Genomic DNA, 21812 nt, shown 5'->3' with positions numbered 1-21812 from the left:
TAGGGTCGTAAAGAGCCAAACATACATATGCATGCACACATGTAACAACTCTTAACACTGAATTCAAACTGAAAGCACCAGTATGAACTCATGAAGTACTTTATCTTTAAAAATATATTAATGTTTCCTGGCTTTATCCATTTCCTAGTCTATTCAGTAAAGACTCAGAAATTGGACCAGTCCAGTAGCAAATAAGAATCCTTAGCACCAAATTATGGTTTCAAATACCATCTCCTACTAACAGAAACCAGAACTTCTTAGGGAGATGGCTATTCCAAGCCTGGGACAGGAAACGTACAAGATTTCCTGATGACTCTGCTGTATCTTATCATACCAGATAGCAAAGATTGCCATGTGTGTGGCTCAGTCACTTCAGTCGTGTCCAACTTGTTGCGAACCCGTGTACTGCAGCCCGTTAGGCTCCTCTGTTCACGGGATTCTCTAGGCAAGAATACTGGAGTGGGTTGCCATGCCCTCCTCCAGGGCATCTTCCCGACCTGGGGATCAAATCCATGTCTCCTGCATTGCAGGCAGATTCTTTATCGATGAGCCACTAGGGAAGCCTAAAGATTATTTACTATGGTCATGCCAAACAAACTCAGGAGGTAATTTGAAGTCTCCTTTTGATCAAAGGTGGAAAAAAAATTCTAATACTATCTGCATGAATTAGAAATTGCTGATTACATACAAACACAACATGTGCTTCAGTTCAGTTCAGTCGCTCAGTCGTGTCCGACTCTTTGCGACCCCATGAATCGAAGCACGCCAGGCCTCCCTGTCCATCACCACCTCCCGGAGTTCACTCAAACTCACGTCCATCGAGTCAGTGATGCCATCCAGCCATCTCATCCTCTGTCGTCCCCTTCTCCTCCTGCTCCCAATCCCTCCCAGCATCAGGGTCTTTTCCAATGAGTCAACTCTGCACATGAGGTGGCCAAAGAACTGGAGTTTCAGCTTTAGCATCATTCCTTCCAAAGAACACCCAGGGCTGATCTCCTTTAGAATGGACTGGTTGGATCTCCTCGCAGTCCAAGGGACTCTCAAGAGTCTTCTCCAACACCACAGTTCAAAAGCATCAATTCTTCGGTGCTCAGTTTTCTTCACAGTCCAACTCTCACATCCATACATGACTACTGGAAAAACCATAGCCTTGACTAGACAAGTGGAAGTGAGAAATAGATTTAAGGGACTGATCATCAATGTGTTTAGTTGTGTCCAATTCTTTGTGACCCCATGGACTACAGCCCACCAGACTACTCTATCCATGGAATTTTCCAGGCAAGAATACTGGGGTGGGTTGCCATTTCTGACTCTAGGAGATCTTCCTAACCCAGAGATTGAACCTGTGTCTCTTGTGCCTCCTGCACTAGCAGGCAAATTCCTTACCACTGTACCACCTGGGAAGCCCAGTGCATGCATAATGACACTTTACAATATTAGTCATTCTCATGGGATGGTAGAGAGTCAATTTATTATTGGGAAAACTGGTAAATAAGGAAAAAGAATCAAGTATTAACCCTGGCTTTCTTATATGAACTCAATTGCTGATTAACCACAATTTAGATAAGAGAAAGTGCTTCTTTTTAGAAAGAGTTCAACTAATAGCTGAAAAGAATTATGAACTTAAGAGTATCACCATTTTGCAACCCCACTGAAGTAACAGATCTCAGCATTGAGCTTGATCAGTTGCTAATATCCAAAAAGAAGAATCAGCCACAAATAGTGTGCCTCCTGAATCCCCTACAGCTTTGCCAAAGGAATTGAACCTAAATCTGAATAAACCTCTGAATTCATGTGAAGGAAATTCAGAGGACAGAAGAACTATACCATAGCACAATCGGCAAAGTATGGACTATGGGAAACTCTGCAGTAAAATATACTGGAGAGAAGCGGGGAATCAGGGAGGGAAGCGCAAGGGGAAGACTGTAGATGAAGAGAGGCTTAAAAGACATACAAACACAATCTTCACAAGGCAAGGCTAAACTACAGAGACCAGTGATGTGTACACTTCAGTAACAACAGATTAAGTAATGCAAGAAGATGACTACTGTAAAAGTTAGGGTAGTGGCTACCTTAGCAGGGGTAGAAGGCAAATCTAATTGGGGTAAGGCACACATGGAAGGCTTAGTGGCTAGTAAAGCTTTAATTCTTGATATGGCTCATGACTGCAAAAGAAGTTGTCACAGTCACACTGTTCCACACATATTCACTGCTATTTCACACATATTCACACTGTTTCACACATTTCATACACTTTCACACATTGTTGTATCACACATATTCACACTATTCACACATATTCACACTGCTATAAAAAATATTCTTACCATGAAGACAAAAAATATTTGTTGCAACAAATATGTATCCTTTTGCAAATTTTAAAAGGGAGATGGAGCAGGTGGGTATTGGGTGAAGGTGGTCAAAAGGTACAAACTTCCAGTTAAAAGATAAATAAGTTGTGGGGATATAATGTACAATGTGATGACTATGGTCAACAAGACTGTATCATATATTTGAAAGTTGCTAAGAGAGTAAATTTTAAAAATTCTCATCACAAGGAAAAAGACACCATAACTATGTGAAGTGACAGACGTTAACTAAGCTTACTGTGGTGATCATTTCACAATATATACATATTTCAAATCAATATGCTGTATACCTCAAACTTACATACTTTTCCATGTCAATTATATCTCAGTAAAACAGCAAGAAAAAAGATATCTATCTAGCTGCTAAACTAACTTTCCTGAAGAATAATGGCAATATGTGCAAAAATTTTTAAAATGTGAGTATTTTAAATTAGGATATAGTAATGGTATAGCTAGGGAACAAAAATGTCAACAAAAGGTACTTGTTTTAGTTATTATTTAAAATACTAAATATTAAACATCTAATATTAGAAGAATGATTAAGTAAACAATGACATAGCTATATGATGAGTACTATTAAAGTATTTCTCAAGAACAGCTGTTGGAAAGAAATATTTTTTATAAAAATGAAAAACAATGAAACAAAATAATCAATATTTAATACACAGAAAAAATAGTGGGAGAAAATATATCAAAGATCAGTAATTATAGGTGCTTTTTATTCCTTTACTTTGCCTATCCCTTCCTAGATTTTTGTTGTCTATTACACATTTTATGATAAGAAAAATGTCCCAATACATAAAATATACCAGTCTTTATTAAGAAAGAGATTTCCATAGTGAAATACATGTGGGAATCATTTTACAAGGAGTATAACATTTTGCCTACTCCCTTTTCTGCTTTATACGTCTCTCATCCTAGATAACATCTTTTTAAAAAACTATATTTTATTTATTTATTCGGCCATACCAGGTCTTAGTTGCGGCATGTGGGATCTTGTTCCCTGACTGAGAATAGGACAGCATTCCCTGCATCAGAAGCATGGAGTCTTACCCACTGGACCACCAGGGAAGTCCCTCATCCGAGATAATGAGTCTCATTCCTACTAACTCATGGTATAAGTAATTACTGGGAAAATACACACCAGTCCCTGGGGAACCAATTTCATATGTCCACTGTCCTGTTTCGCCTTTAAGGGGAAATATTTACAGTTTAACAGAGAATGCCTGGAATTCAAAGTGTCCTCAAAACACTAAACAGGATTGAAATAATTAAGTACATGCTCCATAATTTAATTAAAGGATGATCACTCCAGCATTGTTTATAATAGCAAAAAAGAATCAAAAAAAGAAAAAAATAATAACCTAAATATCCAAAAACAATTGGTGTTACTAGTTATCATACAATTAAAATGTTACAGATGTATGTTTATTGGCATAGAAAGAAACAGCATCAATTAAAAAAGGAAGTTGCAATTATCCCATTCTGTCTTAAATATATGAGTACACACATATGGACAGGGGTCTGGAAGTACAGTCAAGGTTTAATGGTGTGTGTCTCTTATTTATTTATAGAATTTGGGGTGTTTTAATTTTAGAGGGAGGCCGTGTGGGTTTTTTTCTTTGTCTTATCTGAGAGGCAATTTTTTAAAGCTAAACTATCTCTCTTCTCTTTTCTTCTCCAGTAGTAGATTTTTCCAAGTGGACCAGAATTTCTGCTTCCACAATGCTAGTATTTATTCTATAGCAGAAATCAGGACCACTGCTTCAACTAACTGCCAGTCTTCAGTGTGACTAGCTTGTACAGGCAGAGACCTGCCAGAAGAGGGCAGCACTGGTCACTGAGAACGCTGCATGATTCCTACAAGGGTGCTGTGCAGACTACAGTCTCACAAACTCAGTTTGTTGCCCAGTTTGGAGAAGGGAGAGTTTTGCTCCTAAAACAACAGTTTATCAGGTGAGTTTTGCCCCTAAAACACTTCTGTTAGTTTTTATGATTCTCATTTTACAAATAAGCCAATTAAAGTTACTAAAAAGATTAAAATTAAATTGGATTGACATGTACACACTGCTGTTTTGAAAACAGAAAACCAATAAGGATCAATAAGCACAGGGAATTCTGATCAATATTCTGTAATAACCTATATAGGAATAAGAATTTGAAAAAGAAAAGATACATGTATAACTGAGTCACTTTGCTGTACACCTAAAACAACATTGTTAATCAACCATACTTCAATATAAAATTAAAAATAAAATTTTTTAAGTTATACTATCAAGTAAAGAGCCAGGATTAGAATCTTATCTTTAGCCTACAGAATGAAAAGCCTGAACTCATCCTACTGCACTGTGTATGTGTGCGCGTGCTCAGTCACATCCAACTCGCTGTGACCTCATGGATTGTAACCCTCCAGGCTCCTTTGTCCACAGAATTTTCCAGGCAAGAATATTGGAGCAGGGTGCCACTTCCTACTCCAGGGGATCTTCCCAATCCAGGGATTAAACCAGGGTCTCCTGCATTGCAGGTGGATTCTTTACCACTGAACTACCTCCTGACAAACTCATGAAACTGTAACTATAATCTTAATTACTATAAGAGGATCTCACCTTATTGGCAACTGCATTAACACTTGGCCGGGCGTCGAATATAAAGATTTTATGAGATTGGGCATTGGAGTCCATAATGGCTTGAAGGTATTTTTCATCTTCTTTGCTTCGCTTCCCACTCACCCCTACCATGGGCTGGCTACACCGAGTGATTGTGGCTTGACTTTCAGGATGAATCCATGACAAAACCTTAATGGGGGGAAAAGTGGCAACACACCCTTTGACATGCTTCTCTAGAGTTCTTCCCAAAACATTACTCAATAAAACTCTCTTTTTACATTCTAACTGGATTCAAAGCTGAACCATGAAAAGAAATATGAAGCTGCTATAAAAAATCATCATTTTTCTTTCAAGTCAACTCTGGCATGTGGAAAACTTGGTCTTATTAGTTAATCAGATATTGATTTAGAAGAGTCATTAATTAAAAGTGTTGTCTCTAGGGAAAAAATACATTAAAAGGGAGCTTAGGTAAACTCCATTTTTAAAGTTCAGCAAAAATGCCCAACTATAGTGTTCAGAGTCTACACATTTTTGTACCTAAAATTATTAGAACTTATCTTTCCAGAATACAGAAATTCATCACAAATTTGTACAGTTTTCTTCATTCCAAGATTTAAAGGAAGAGAGCATTTATCACTATGACCAACTGTATAAGATAAAGAAATAGTGAATAATACCAGAGCCAAGTTTGACTTCAAGTTAAGAGCCATGCAATTCTGAGCAGCTCTCTTATACCCATTTCAAACTCTCCAGAAACCTCTTTAGTGTAAGTCTTTCCTCTGGTTTTAATTTTACTCAATAACTCATTCCCTAATAGCCCCACAGAGGACCCGCTGCTGTAGCTATTTTTATCCCGCACCCACTCCCCTATTCATTATCCTCTGCACTATGTGGAGCACAAAAGCAATGGGGAAGCTTCAGCACAGCTTCACACTTACTGGGATACGGCCCCGCGATCTGAAGGAAGCCACTCTCTTCAACTCTTCATCAGGGATATTTGCCGGAACAACCAAGAGGGCAGGGTAGGTATCACAGAGTTCATATCGTTCATTTATCTTTGTTATTCTCCAGCTTTCATTCGGAATTCCCTACATGTTAAATAAACATAAGACAAATAACTGCCTAAGAGAAATATCTGAAAACATTACAACAGAAGGCTCCTACTCAACTTCTCTTAAACTCCACTGTCTTTTAAGTTGTTGGAATAGTTATTGTCTGCCTATGGTGATCAGGCTTTTAGGATGAGACCTTATAACAAAGAAAATCTGTATTCATTTGGCACTCAGTTTTATGTTAACAGATTTATTATGTCATTAAATACTGACTGAGTGCTGGGTCTGTCCTAAACATATCAAACAAAGGAAACAGTAAGACTAAAAATAAAAATGTTCTTGTCTTTAAAAAGAACAGTCTCATATAGTTTGACTGGATGACTGACTGTGCTGCTGTTCATCTATACAAAGAAATGTCTGAGGGCAGGCACTAAGCATCCACTAGAATGCTATGCACATATTTATCACTTATATACATTAAGTGAATCTTACAGTATTAATGTCGCTAATGTAAAACATATGAGAAAAACAAGAAAGTAACAGAAGGCAAAGCCACCCCCCCCAAAAAAAAGAAGCAAGAGAAACAAAACATTATTTTTTAATACACATCAACTGTTAAACTTTGGTCCTTAAAGGTTTATTATATTTATAACTAATGTACCACTTCACATATACAATTACTTAATAAGACACTTTAAAATTTCCATCCTCCATTAGTATAGAAAATAAAGCCATTACAGTAAGTGCTTAGAATTAAGAAAATATTTATTTTTAATTTTATTACCTCTGGCAATAAACAGAAAAAGAATCAAAAGAAACCAAATTACAGTAAATATATATATATACATTTATTGAGCACTTACTGTCTGCAGGCGTTATGCCTACACATGCATGCACGTGCACACACACACACTTTACTGTATTCAGGTTTCATTAACGTCACTGTAGAGATGAAGAAATTGTGGCACAGCTTATAACTTGACTAAAGGTAGTAAAAAATTCCATGTAAATTCTAAACCCATCCTTTTTATAATAAAATACATTGTGCCTCAAGAAAAATTTCACTATCCTTATTCACAAAATTGTTATAAAAACCTGAAATGAAAGTGCAGGAGTACTTCTCCTCCAAAGGGGTATTTCTCAAGCTGTTGCCAAACACCCAAGAAGATATTAAAATAAAGAAAGAATTCCCTGGCGGTACAGTGGATGGGGATATACCTGCCAACGCAGGAGACAGGGGTTCTATCCCTGGTCCAGGAAGATCACAAACGGCACGGGGCAACTAAGCCATGTGCCACAATCCCTGAGCCTGTGCTGGAACCTGAGTGCTCTAGGAGCCACGTGCCGCAGCTCTGAGGCCCGCACCTGGGGCCCCTGCGCTGCAGGAGGAGAAGCCGCAGCGAGAAGCCTGCGCACTGCAGAAAAAGCAGCCCGAGTCCAGTGACAAAGACGCAGCATAGCCAAAAGTAAAAATAAATTTACTAAATTTTAATCAAAAAGAAGGCAAAATTCCTTCCCTGTAATCATGTGGTAAATATTATCAACAGTTTCCACTTCCACTAGTCATTTTATCATCAATGCCTTACACAGTATTAACCCATTTAGCCTGGCCCCAACTTGCTACCTATGATCTACATATCTCCTTCCCTCTTGCCTTCCTCAACTTTATACTCAGGTAAAATCCGAACTTATTTTCAGAAATAAAAGAAAGGTTTAATTAGAGATCTTTAAAATGTATTTACATGCAATTAATAAAAAAATAATGTACAATGAACTGGTGAGTTTATAGAGGAAGTACTCAATTAAGAAACTTCAGTCCAGTTCAGTCGCTTAGTTGTGTTCGACTCTTTGTGACCCCATGGACTGCAGCACGCCAGGCCTCCCTGTCCATCACTAACTCCCGGAGTTTACTCAGATTCATGTCCATTGAGTCAGTGATGCCATCCAACCATCTCATCCTGTCTTCCCCTTCTCCTCCCACCTTCAATCTTTCCCAGAGTCAGGGTCTTTTCCAATTAATCAGTTCTTAGTTTGAAATGGCCAAAGTATTGGAGCTTCAGCATCAGTCCTTCCAATGAATATTCAGGACTAATTTCCTTTAGAATGGACTGGTTGGATCTCCTTGCAGTCCAAGCGACTCTCAAGAAGTCTTCTCCAACACCACAGTTCAAAAGCATCAATTCTTCAGCACTCAGCTTTCTTTATAGTCCAATTCTCACATCCATACATGAATACTGGAAAAACCACAGCCTTGACTAGACAGACCTTTGTTGGCAAAGTAATGTCTCTTCTTTTTAATATGCTGTCTAGGTTGGTCCCAGCCTTTCTTCCAAGGAGTAAGTGTCTTTTAATTTCATGGCTGCAGTCACCATCTGCAGTGATTCTGGAGCCCAAAAAAATAGTCTGTCATTGTTTCCCCATCTATCTGCCATGAAGTGATGGGACCAGATGCCATGATCTTCATTTTCTAAATGTTGAGTTTTAAGCCAACTTTTTCACTCTCTTTCATCAAGAGGCTCTTTAGTTCTTCTTCACTTTTTGCCATAAGGGTGGTATCATCTGCATATCTGAGGTTATTGATATTTCTCCCGGCAATCTTGATTCCAACTTATGCTTCATCCAGCCCAGTTTTTCTCATGATGTACTCTGCATATAAGTTAAATAAGCATGGTGACAATATACAGCCTTGATGTACTCCTTTTCCTATTTGGAACCAGTCTGTTGTTCCACATCCAGTTCTGTTACTTCCTGACCTGCATACAGATTTCTCAAGAGGTAGGTCAGGTGGTCTGGTATTCCCATCTGTTGAAGAATTTTCCACAGTTTATTGTGATCCGCACAGTCAAAGGCTTTGGCATAGTCAATAAAGCAGAAATAGATGTTTTTCCGGAACTCTCATGGTTTTTCAATGATCCAACGGATGCTGGCAATTTGATCTCTGGTTCCTCTCCCTTTTCTAAAACCAGCGTGAACATCTGGAAGTTCACAGTTCACGTATTGTTGAAGCCTGGCTTGGAGAATTTTGAGCATTACCTTACTAGTGTGTGAGATGAGTGCAATTGTGCGGTAGTTTGAGCACTCTTCAGCATTGCCTTTCTTTGGGACTAGAATGAAAACTGACCTTTTCCAGACCTGTGGCCACTGCTGAGTTTTCCAAATTTGCTGACATATGGAGTGCAGCACTTTCACAGCATCATCTTTTAGGATTTGAAATGGCTCAACTGGAATTCCATCACATCCAATTGCTTTGTTCGCAGTGACGCTTTCTAAGGCCCACTTGACTTCACATTCCAGGATGTCTGGCTCTAGCTGAGGGATCACACCATCATGATTATCTGGGTCATGAAGATCTTTTTTGTACAGTTCTTCTGTGTATTCTTGCAACCTCTTCTTAATATCCTCTGCTTCTGTTAGGTCCATACCATTTCTGTCCTTTATTGTGCCTATAATTGCATGAAATGTTCCACTGGTATCTCTAATTTTCTTGAAAAGATCTCCAGTCTTTCCCATTCTATTATTTTCCTCTATTTCTTTGCATTGATGGCTGAGGGAGGCTTTCTTATCTTGCCTTGCTATTCTTTGGAACTCTGCATTCAGATGCTTTTATCTTTCCTTTTCTCCTTTGCTTTTCACTTCTCTTCTTTTCACAGGTGTTTGTAAGGCCTCCTCAGACAGCCATTTTGCTTTTTGCATTTCTTTTTCTTGGGGATGGTCCTGATCCCTGTCTCCTGTACAATGTCACGAATCTCTGTCCATGGTTCATCAGGCACTCTATCTATCAGATCTAGTCCCTTAAATCTATTTCTCATTTCCACTGTATAATCACAAGGGATTTGATTTAGGTCATATCTGAATGGTCTAGAACCAAGAAACTTGAGTGCCATCTTTAACTCATCCAATCAACAATCAATTTTTAGGATTTTTTTTTCTTCCAAAAGCACCAGAAAAGTTTGCTCACTCCTCTCAAGCCTCACTTCTCTTCTGTACCTCTGCAATCCATTCTCCACACCGCCTCAAAATTCTTTTAAGATGCAAAAGTTATCATGTCATTCTTCTGCCCAAAACTATCAACGGCTACCTATTTCTTTTCAGATATATTTAGAACTCTATACAGGACTTGGCAAAGATCTTCACACCCCTCCTTTTTCCCACTGATCTCTGGCCACTCTGCAGCATTCTCTGGTGCTTGCTGTAGTCCACCCTAAACCAAACACCTTCCGTTTCCAGATGGCATCATGTTCTCTCACCGGAGTACTCGCTCTATTAATCACAGGATTCATGACCGTATATTTTGATTATTAGTTTATTTCTTTGAATCTGCCATTAAACATGTATCCTTTGGGAGTCAGGATTGTGTCTTTCTGTTTTAGCCACTAATACACACTAGGTGATACATGAATCTGATTAATGAATGAAGAAATCAGTGAACCATAAGGAAGCTTCTACAAGAAGAAAAATTGGCTTTTGAAGTTTTCTTAGAAAATACGGAGTCAAAGCTGAAAGGGTCAGATCTCCTGAGATCCTAGTGTACCACCCTGAATCCAGGTATTTAACTCCTATCTCTCTCTCTCTCTCACCGCCTTCCCATATCCTTCAAAAATCACTGCCAGGGAGAACTGCTGTTACCACTGAGATTGTGTCATCTTCTTCAGAAAAAACAAAAATGGGTTTCCCTGGTGGCTCAGCAATTCAAGAGATACAGGAGATGAAGGTTCGATCCCTGGGTTGGGAAGAGACCCTGGAGGGCTACGGTCCATAGGGTCACAAAAGAACCATTCGGACACAATTCAAGTGACTGAGCACAAAGCACACTTCAGAAAAATGGCTAGGTGGGAGTAGAATCATTGAAGTAAGCCATTAATGGCTCTCGTTCTCCTCATTCTTAGAGAAATTGACATAACCATCTCCATTAAAGGAACTGCCTTCCAAGCAGCAAACTGGAGTTGGCTAGTCAGCACATACTTTCTTTGTAGACACTGTTAAAGACATACTGACAACTGTTGATCTCTGACATACATCTTTCTACTCTCCACAAAATCACTGCCCTTCAGTTAATGTATCCATTTGTCAGAGTCAATTTATAATCAAATTAACTGGATTATAGCTTTCCTTGTTAGTTACATCTCAGCTCTTAGAATAAAATTCTATTCTCCTTGGCTGTACTTGAGTGCTCTACAAATTTGTTAACCAAGATATCTACCATTATGATTATTTGTGCAGAAGACGATACTCATTTTTATTTACTGATTTTTACCATTTTAGCAACCTGATGATTTCTCTTTACCTTACCCACAAATTTCAGAGTCCTCTGTAAATCACTACATGTGCCAAGATACAATTAAAGAATATTCTCCCATACAGAAAACTTAAATGGTTATTCATAGTTTTGTCCATTTAAAAAAATGCATAATCTAATTTCTTTAGGCACAATAATGAATAAGTCTATGCATTTAATGTGACTTTCCTTTTGTGTTTCAGCAAGAGCACACAAAAAAGCCAACCAATCATGATTTGTTTCTAGAGCTTTACAATGTAATAAATACAATAATAATCATTTAGATAGATTTCTATGGTTTACAATGCACCTTCCTGCATATCACACTAACTCCTCAAAAAATCCTTAAAGGTAGTTCTTCTAAGTGAAAAATAAAGGCACTGAGGCACACATCTAAGTGTGAGAACTAAGCAAGAGCTAGAGCTAGCATTCAAAAGTGGAGTCTCCTAAATGCTCTGGCAGCAGACTGTGGTGACAGCTGCACAGCTTCCTATGTTAAACAACAGTGGGGTGTACACTTTAAAGCAGAAAATCTTATGGTATGTGAACGATATTTCACTTTCAAAGAAAAAAAGAATAGAGTGGCCCATGATTCTGAGATGGTATAATCTCCAAAATGTATTAAGTGAAAAAGAAACATACAGTGTACAGAGAATGCTATTATCTGCTTTAAAAGAAAAATAATAATGTACACACATATACAGGCTGCTGCTGCTAAGTCACTTCAGTCGTGTCCAACTCTGTGCGACCCCATAGACGGCAGCTCCCCAGGCTCCCCCATCCCTGGGATTCTCCAGGCAAGAATACTGGAGTGGGTTGCCATTTCCTTCTCCAATGCATGAAAGGGAAAAGTGAAAGTGAAGTCACTCAGTCATGTCCAACTCTTCACGACCCCATGGACTGCAGCCCACCAGGCTCCTCCGTCCATGGGCTATGCAGCATAAAATCTCTGAAAGGATATACACGTGGTAAGTAACATTATTTCCTAAAGGGAGAAGAGCTGGGACAGCTGGGGAAAATGCTGGCCCCAAAGGAAAACCTTCCTTTAAGTATATCCTTTTATATCTTTTAAATTTTATATAGTGAATTACTGAATTCAACTTTTAATTTACAAGAAAGACAAAGGAATACTCTGATGCTCTATCTTTAGTCTCAACATTTATGTTAAAGTTCAAGTTCTTTATATATTTTGGATATTAATACCCTTATCAGATACATGGTTTGCAAATATTTTCTCCAGTTCCATAGAGCACCATGTATCTGATAAGGCTGTTAATATCCAAAATATATAAAGAACTTAAAAATGACAAAAAATCCAATTAAAAATGAGAAAAGGATCTGAATAAAAATTTTTCCAAAGACATACAAATGGCCAGCAGACACATGAAACAACGCTCAACATCACTAATGTAAGGGAAATGCAAATCAAAACTACAATGAGATATCGCCTCAAACCTGTTAGAATCATAATCATAAAAGAATAAAAAAACAAAGAACAAATCACAAGTGTTGGCAAGGATGTGCAGAAAAAGGAGCCCTTGTGCACTGTTGCTGGGAATGCAAATGGTGCAGCCACTATGGGTAACAGTATGGCGGTTCTTCAAAAAACTGAAAATAGAACTACTATATGATCCAGCAATTCCATTTTGAAAACATTAACTCAAAAAGATATACGCTTCCCGTCACTGCGGCATTATTTACAATAGCCAAGATATGGACACAATGTTAAGTGCCCACTGATGAATGAATGAATGAAGAAAATGTAATACATATACATAATAATATACGGGGGTTTCCCAGGCAGCTCAGTGGTAAAGAATCCACCTACCAATGCAGGAGACAGAGGTTTGCCCCTGGGTCGGGAAGGTCCCCTGGAGGAGGAAATGGCAACCCACTCCTATATTCCTATCTGAAAAATCCCATGGACAGAGGAGCCTGGTAGGCTACAGTCCATGGGGTTTCAAGGAGTAGTACACACCTGAGCAATTGAGCACACATAAACACACACATATGTATACATATATTTAGTAAGATAGAGAAATCACTGCCACTCTAAATGGAATTATATTGCTGTTCAGTCACTAAGTCATGGCCAGCTCTTTGAGACTCCATGGACTATAGCACAGCAGGCTCCTCTGTCCTCCACTGTCTCCTGGAGTCAGGTCAAATTAATGTCCATTGAGTCGGTGATGCCATCTAACCATCTCATCCTCTGCTGCTCCTTCTCCTTTGCCTTTAGTCTTCTCAGCATCAGGGTTTTTTTCAGTGAGTTGGCTCTTGAATGGAATTTTATTCAGCCATGAAAAAGAGCTTGTCACTCTGTGACATGGATGGAACTTGAGGATGTAAATTAAGTGAAATAAAACAGAGAAAAGCAAATATTGTACGACGATCTCACTTACATGTGGAATTAAAAAACAACAACAACCAAAAAAACCCAAACTCATAGATAAAGGGAACCGACTGATGGTTGATTATTGGAAGTAGGGGGTCAGGAGGGGGCAGAAATGGTAAAGGAAGTCATAAGGTACAAGCTTCCAATTAAAAAGTAAATGTAGTTACAGGGATAATGTAAGGCATGGTAACCATAATTAATACTGTAGTGCATATTTGAAAGTTGCAAAGAGAATAATCTTTAAAGATCTCATCACAAGAAAACAAATTCTGTAACTGTGTATGGTGACACAGTTGAGCTGTTAACAAGACACTGTGGTAATCATTTCCCAATACATATAAATATTAAATCATCACGTGATATACCTGAAACTAATATAATGTTGTATGTCAATTATACTTCAATGAAAACAAGAAACAGAAAAAAGAGATTATCTTCATTTTCTTTGGTAACAAACTACATCAAGTAGTGTCCTCTCCAACAGACTTTAATGTAGTTGACCCAGAGACAAAGTGCCTAACTCTCCAGCAAAAAGTCAATAAATTAACAGATTAATTCTTAATCTTTTAAAGTCAAAGACCATAAAGCACCTGTATAGAGTCCAATGCTCTATTCTGACTACTGCATTTCCTAATCTCATAATTCTCTTTTCTGAATGTGTATATCTGTTTATTTACTCTTTTTTAAATTGGAGTACAGCTGATTTACAATATTGAATTAGTTTCAGATGTACCACAAAGTGATTCAGCTATGTATATTTAAAAATTTTTTTTCCCTTATGGGTTATTACATTAAAAAAACAATAACAAAAGACCACAGAACTATATAAAGCTGTTTGTTCACTTCTATTCATGAAAGTTTTGTTGTATTAAAGAATACAGAATATTAAAAAAAAAATTTTTTTAAGTACTTACCTGCCTTCTATACTCCGAAAGAGAGTCATATAGCTTCCACCCATTTTCAGGGAATACTTCTTTGTACTCAAAAGCAAAAAGAGACTACAAAAAGTAGACAGAGTTAATAGCTTAAAAAGACCTTTAAGAAGGTAATGAATCAGAAATGTACCTCTATCATATCCCAAGTTTTCATTGACTTATCTGAAAGGATATTTTGTACTGGTATCCTTTTTTTAAAATTGTTGTTTTTAGCTTCTGTTTTGCTATTTTGAAAGTTTATTGTTTTTTTTTATATTTTTCAAACACAGAAAAGCACAAAGGCCTGCCACCAAGATTTATCAAATGCTAACATATTACCATAATTCTTTCCGATATCTTCAGTAGCTGTTTTAGGTTTACTTCTAAATAATTAAAGACGTTACATAAAAAAGACAACTTCTGATATAATTAATTAATTAGACACCACAGATGTCAGCAGTTAAAGCAGCTTTACAGATTACGCAACATATTCTAAAACATCCTGAAAAAACTTTTTATTTGGGGGCAGGCAATCTGTGTATCAAAAATGAAAATTTAATTTATCATTAATATGGACAAAATGGCAGGAACAACTATGATGAAAAGCATTTAAACTTGAATCAGAAAACCAAAACCAATTCTAAATTTTACTCTTTACTAATTGTGCCACTGAGTTAATTGCTTACCTGCTTCTGGTTTCAACTTTAAAATATGAATAAATAATAGTTACCACCATAAGGCTACTTTGGACATTAGATTATATAAAATAAATGAGGAAACCTAACACTGTTAATAGCACGCAGAAGAAACTCAGTTCTAAGTATTGATCCACACTTTCCTCCTAATATTGCTAGACTTAACTCTCAGCTCTCAATTAAAAAGGAGATTTCACATATAGCTTTTCATCACGGAAACATCCTGGATATAAAGATCACATAATTAAACAATGTCAATCTGCAGGAAATGAACCTCAGAAATCAGTCCAGTTTCCTCACTTTATACCTTAAAAAGACAGGTCCCATATATTAAATTAAACCTAAACTACACATCTGGTTAAAAGGCAAAGTGAGACTGTAAACACCAAGATTCTAGATAGCCTAGACAAGTTTCTTTACACTACACCAATAATTATAATACAGATTTTTCAAATATAGAAGAAGTCTCGTACCAGGTTATTAGAGACAGGAAATGCGTATTTCATTAGATTTTCAAATATTGATCTTCTTGTTCGCCCCTCAGGTTTATGAGCAAATCGTAAATTCCGAATATCCTAGAAAAGAGTTAGGAATCAAGTCACCTATCACTGTTTGCTCAGTTTTTATTTAATGACTAAATAAGGCAGCTTGGAACTATCTTGTAAAACCTTAAGATCTGTGAAAGAGGGATACAAAAATAGATCAGACAACAGCTCCTGGAGGAAGGGAAGTTACAATGCCTTATTAAGAGAAATAAAAATAAACACAGGATACAAGGTAGGATTCGGAGGACAGAAAACTCCCCTCTGGTTATGAATTCAAGTTGGAAAAAAATAAAATAAAATAAAAAAAAATGGATTCAAGTTGGGCCACTGAAGGAGGCAGCATCTGATGTAGGCACAGAGATTAGAGGTGTTATATCTGAAATCACGCTATTACATGACTCACACACACTGTCAACAGTATGTCCTTCCCCGTTAAAGGCCATTTTCTGTTATGAATTTCCCTACCAAAAACCTGATTAGCTATTGTTGTATATTTCATAAAGTCTTCATTCCAGTTAAGCTTGGTGATCATTTTCCTATTTATAATTCCTTCCCAGGACTCACTTCCATTGAATCTTTAATTCATAAGTCTCTGGCTACTAGACTGATAAAACCAAAACTCTGCCTAAAGGTCTTCCTCCATTCCAGGTCCCAGGTTCTTCAATCATCTACTAGCAAAAATTCTGAATAGTTTGGTTGATATCATCCAGGCTCTATACTCAGATATAAAAACCAAAGTTCCCTTTCCTTATTTGTTTTCAAGTAGGTTTTTATACTCAGACTGAATGTAGATACTCACATTCCAATTTAGTGAGATCTTAGCAGCACTAAAAAAAAATTGGGATTAAGAATAATTTCAAGACTATTCATTTTGTTTTCATCTAGAAAGAATTCAAAATAGCTTCATTAAACTGCATCCTGTAAAAATGAGCACAGGAACCACAATGCACCTACAGAACATGAACAAGTAGAATATTTTATTACAAATCTGATCCAAAATTAGAAAGCCACCTTCTTAAACCAATGTGTGAGAACCTAAGCTTTTTGTTTTTCCTTAGTGAATATGTTTACAACAAATAGATATTCATAATCATTCTGTTAAACACAGAGTTCTCCATAAGTACTGTAGCAGGGGCCCTACAAGTTTAACTGATAAAGGGCCTATGAGTTTACTGATAATGGTCTTGCTCTATGGGAAAAGTTATATTTAAAATGATCAACATTTCCCAATCACCCTCTTCCATGCCCTCTTATATCCATTCTAGCTGTATTTACTCCTACACCACAGAAGAGCAATCAAGTGCCTGTCACTTGGTTGACAGCTATTAATTATGCTCTTAAAGGCCTTCCAATGATAATGGAAAAGCACACAAGTAATTACTAAGGCATTAGTTTCAATACTAGATTGATAAAACTTCTAAGATTGTCATAAGAAAGGATCTTTAAAGTTATGAATGTGCTGTTGCTTTTTTTTTTTTTGCTTTTACATTTTTGGCCAACTGTAACAGCCAACTGAAAAGGTATATAGCTCCCTTTCCTAAGACTAGCAAGGGGGCACTCTCTGTCCCTCTTCTGATTCTATGTCAGAAGCTTTCCCTGTCCCTTTTTATACTTTAATAAAACTCTGCTACACAGAAGCTCTTGAGTGATCAAGCCTGGTCCCTGGTCCCAAAGCTAAATCTTCTTCAGAGATCACAAATCTGACATTGTTCACTGTAAGCAGTAAGTATCAATGCATTTATAGAATGAGTTAGATAATAAAATACAGAAGGTCTACCAAACGAAGTCTTCCCCACTACTGTTTCAAAAGAAGAAAAATTATGAAAACTAAAAATAGGAAAGAGGTAAATATATCATAATGAGTTCTTTCACTACAAAGTACTACGAGTCTTCACTGCTCAGAGCCTTATGTTTCTAATTTGTAAATTAAATTCACAACCTTTTTATTACTCCTAAATGTTGTTTTATTCTACTAGAATGACGCTTCTAGCATGAAATCCATTTGATATTTTGGAAAACAATTTCTAAACACTGGCTCTGTTTAACAGAAAGCTTTCCAAACCAAAAAAAATGCATACATATTACAACATTTACCTTGCACACAGTTTCCAGTCCATAAGAATTTTCACCACGACTAGAAGCACCACCAATTTTTTCTACTCTGCTTATAACACCAAGAGAAGCATCTAAAACAAATGGGGGATCCTAAAAGAAGGGGTAAAAAAAACATTAAAACTGAGCAATTAATACTGTATAATTATAGCTGAGAAAAATATTTAACTAGAAATGTTTTAACTAAAAATGATTAAAGATGTACAAACAATACACAGATGTACACACAAAAAAATCTAATCCAGCAAGTCTTACCCGTTCCATGCTTTTGAAATATAACCTGTAATTCGTAACAGTCAGAGTTCCTCGTACAGCACCAGTGAATGGACATATATAAGTTACATCTTTGGCTGAAAAGAAAAAGAGCCCACAATTTATTCTCTATTGTACACTATTAAAAACTACACTCTGATCTTTCACAAGTAAAATTTAATAGCATTCTGACCACCAGTTTAAATTATGCTTGAAAATCACAGGATCAGTGATTCCAAGAGACCTCAGGAACTAAATCCAAGCTTCCAACCACACACTACAAGCTGGGGAGGGAAAGCAGAATAAGTGGGAAGGACTAAAGAAACAGAGGGACATTCTTTACTCTGGACAGACACAGGGAAACAAAGGCGGACACCCTCCCTGATGGACAGACAGGCATGGCAGTTGGAGCAGTGAGTGGAGGAGGGGCGGTAATGGTGGGAACAGCCATCAACGTCTCAAGTCACTATCCTCCCATCATCTAATCACAGCTCCTAGATCTTCTTCCCCAGTCTCCTGGTTTTCTTCTGACCATAGTCTAGTTTGTCAACATTCCTCTGAACACACAATACCTAAAACATAATACCAGTAACTTCTGACCTGATTATATTTATGGGGAAAATACTGTAGAGAAAATAAAATGTATATGAACTATGATTTCTTAGAAAAATATAATAGCATAATAAGAGGGTATTATGTACCTGATTAAGAAACAGATGTCAAACTTTGTAGAGAAATAATCACATTGTTTAATTAAATGTTAAATGATGAATCTATACAGTATTATTTCTTTTTAGAACATGCATTAATTAAGCAGGATAACTTGACTACCACTAGCTCAAAGTAATACTTAATATGGTAGTGTTCATATGTCCAATACAAAGGTTTTTCTATTTTAAAATATTCATAAACCCCTGCTATGTCATCATTGCAGCAAATCAGCAGATAAACGAGTATCTTCATTGTTCCAAGAAACTAAGGCACAATTAGAAGCAAAAAACTTCTAAGAACCTTTCAAGGGGCTTCTGGGAAAACTCAGGAACATGAAATATGCTTAATAAGGCATGCAACTTCCTGAGTTTGCTTTCTATTCCTCACTGTGAAGGACTGACTGCTTAGTATGGAATTTGAAATGAGACTGATCTTCTAACATACATTTCTAACCTTCAAAATGGCTCCCTTGGGAATGTACAAGTATGAGCTACATTTTTTTAATCACTGTTTCCAATGCATTTCCAATGTTTCATTTAGAGGGAAGATATTAAAATTAAATAAACCCATCATTAAAGAAAGATACATAAACTTGACTTGCATACAATTTCTTGCCCTTATGAAATTTTACCTCAATTGGGAAAGCTTTACTCAGTGTTACTAAAAACATTCCTGGATTCTTTCCAGAGCCAATTTTCTTCACTCACACAAGAAAATCAATCTTATTATTCTGTACTCTACAGGATATGTCTCTCTTAGTCCCAGTCCAAAGTTTTGCTACAACTTCCTCTTTACTATAAAACCATGAAATAATATACATGAACGTGCTTCCAAAATTAAAAGTACTCTACCAAACACAAGAGCTTATAGCTATGTTACTGTTATCATCATTAGGCTCTGCTTTGCTCTGTCCCTTTTATCTTTTTCCTCAGGCTGGTAGCAACTAGGTCACTCTGAAGAGAGAATTTATGCCTAGCAGGGCTTGTATGAATTAGAAGAAAGACTGTGACTAGGAACCTTATCAGAGCAAATGACAATAAAACCAGCACTGACAGAATTTATAAAGTACTTTTCACCTGAGTACCTGCCTTAACCTTCAAAATCACCTTTAAACATTAAGACCTCTAACTACCTACAATTTTCAGATGAGAACGCCAGGGTTCACAGAAGTAAAACAAATCGCCTAATGCTTCAGAACCAGTAACTGCTAAGATTAGGACTTGAGTGCAGTTTCCACGACTGCAAACTCAAACCTCCTTCCACAGCATCATGCAAACGGCTTCCCTGGTGGCTCGGATGGTCAAGAATCTGCCTGTAACACAGGAGACCCTGGGTTCACTTCCTGGGTCTCCTGCATTAGAAAGATTCCCTTCCCCTGAAAAAGAGAATGACAATCCACTCCAGTATTCTTGCCTGGAAAATTTCATGGACAGAAGATCTTTGCAGGTTACAGTCCATGGGGCCACCAAGAGTTGGACATAATTGAGTGACTAACTCAATTTTGTCACTTTTAAGCCACTTTTAAGCCACTCAGGTAACGCAGTCTGTCTCCTGTGTTAAAGGGTGAAATACTGCAGTTGGGGCCATCTCTACTGCTGATGTGACTGGGCCAATACCTTTCAATTACTGCTGCGACTGTTAAAGCATTCTGTTGATGTCTCTAACACCACTGTGACTTTTAAAAAAATGTCTAAACTGCAAATTTACATTAAACCAACTAGGAACGTTAGTTGGTCTAAAGTAAATGAATTTTTTATATGAACTAATTTTCTATATGAATTAATATACTCAAGGGTACTCTAGCCTCATGCTTCCCTGGTGGCTCAGACGGTAAAGCATCTGTCTGCAATGTGGGAGACCCAGGTTCGATCTCTGGGTTGGGAAGATCCCCTGGAGAAGGAAATGGCAGCCCACTCCAGTACTCTTGCCTGGAAAATCCCATGGACAGAGGACCCAGGTAGGCTACAGTCCATGGGGTAGCAAAGAGTCGGACATGACTGAGTGACTTCACTTTCACTTTTCATACTTTATATTACATTTAATTTTTTTAATAATCAAGTCTATCTGACGATTTGAATCAGAGTATTTTATTTAATATATTAGGTATTTCTCTAAATTTTGCAATACTAATACCGCCAGATGCCAAAAGAGCTTAGATTTACTGATCTTCTCAAATTTTCCCTAAGCTCACAAAGAATCCATAAAAGTTTCTATGGGGTAGACGAAAATGACTTTGAGAATACGTATCTATAAGCGTGAAAAGTATATGCACATAAATATAATGTACGAGAGCACACAATCTGTGCAGAGAGGCACAAAAACACACTCTAAGCAATATAAAGAAGGAAAGTCCACTAAGCTATAGGATCAGAGAAGGTTCAAGGAACACAGGCATGAGAGCTGTGCCCCAATGGTTAGTACCCTTTAGATGGGTAGAGATGCTAATACAGCATTCAGTAAAGAGAAGAACCTAAAACACAGACGTGGGAAAGTAAAGCAATTATTTGGACAAAGTATACAGTCTGGATCGCTCTAATTTATACTGTATCACATTCTCTTCATTCCTTTTTAATTTCCTCCTCCCTGGGACTCCTTCTACCATATAATTATAAAATGCCTACCAAAGCTATGTTCTTGGCCCTGTTTTTATTCCATACACTCTGAGTTATTTTCATACTTTCATTTTCAACTAATATCCATATTCTGATGATTCCAAAATATGACTTCTAACCTGATCTCTCTCCTAAACTCCTAAAAGTTTCTCATAGGTACAGGAAATTCAACATAAATACTATGCCAAGGGCTCATGAAAATTGAGAGAAAAAGATAACACTCAATAAGTTTTTGGAGATTACTCTTCTGGATCTGGTAACTGATTGAATGTCA

The 21812-nt window shown here is 37.2% G+C and overlaps 1 protein-coding gene across 5 annotated transcripts in view; it reads right to left on the bottom strand.

Moving 5' to 3' along the window:
* The window catches only part of MTMR2 (myotubularin related protein 2), a 110337-nt gene that overhangs the window by 17260 nt on the left and 71265 nt on the right, over window positions 1-21812 (bottom strand). For all 5 annotated transcript variants that reach the window (XM_061440157.1, XM_061440159.1, XM_061440161.1 and 2 more), the window contains 6 exons: window positions 18219-18313; window positions 17946-18056; window positions 15780-15881; window positions 14612-14695; window positions 5914-6063; window positions 4976-5164 (listed from right to left, as the gene is read on the bottom strand). In XM_061440157.1, the coding sequence (XP_061296141.1) occupies window positions 4976-5164; window positions 5914-6063; window positions 14612-14695; window positions 15780-15881; window positions 17946-18056; window positions 18219-18313 (731 nt within the window). The remainder of the gene's footprint in view (window positions 1-4975; window positions 5165-5913; window positions 6064-14611; window positions 14696-15779; window positions 15882-17945; window positions 18057-18218; window positions 18314-21812) is intronic.

Source organism: Bos javanicus, chromosome 15 (genome assembly GCF_032452875.1).
Source record: "Bos javanicus breed banteng chromosome 15, ARS-OSU_banteng_1.0, whole genome shotgun sequence".
Classification (NCBI taxonomy): domain Eukaryota; kingdom Metazoa; phylum Chordata; class Mammalia; order Artiodactyla; family Bovidae; genus Bos; species Bos javanicus.
The sequence above is the reverse complement of the archived record's forward strand: the minus strand, read 5'-3'. Positions and strand labels throughout refer to the sequence as shown.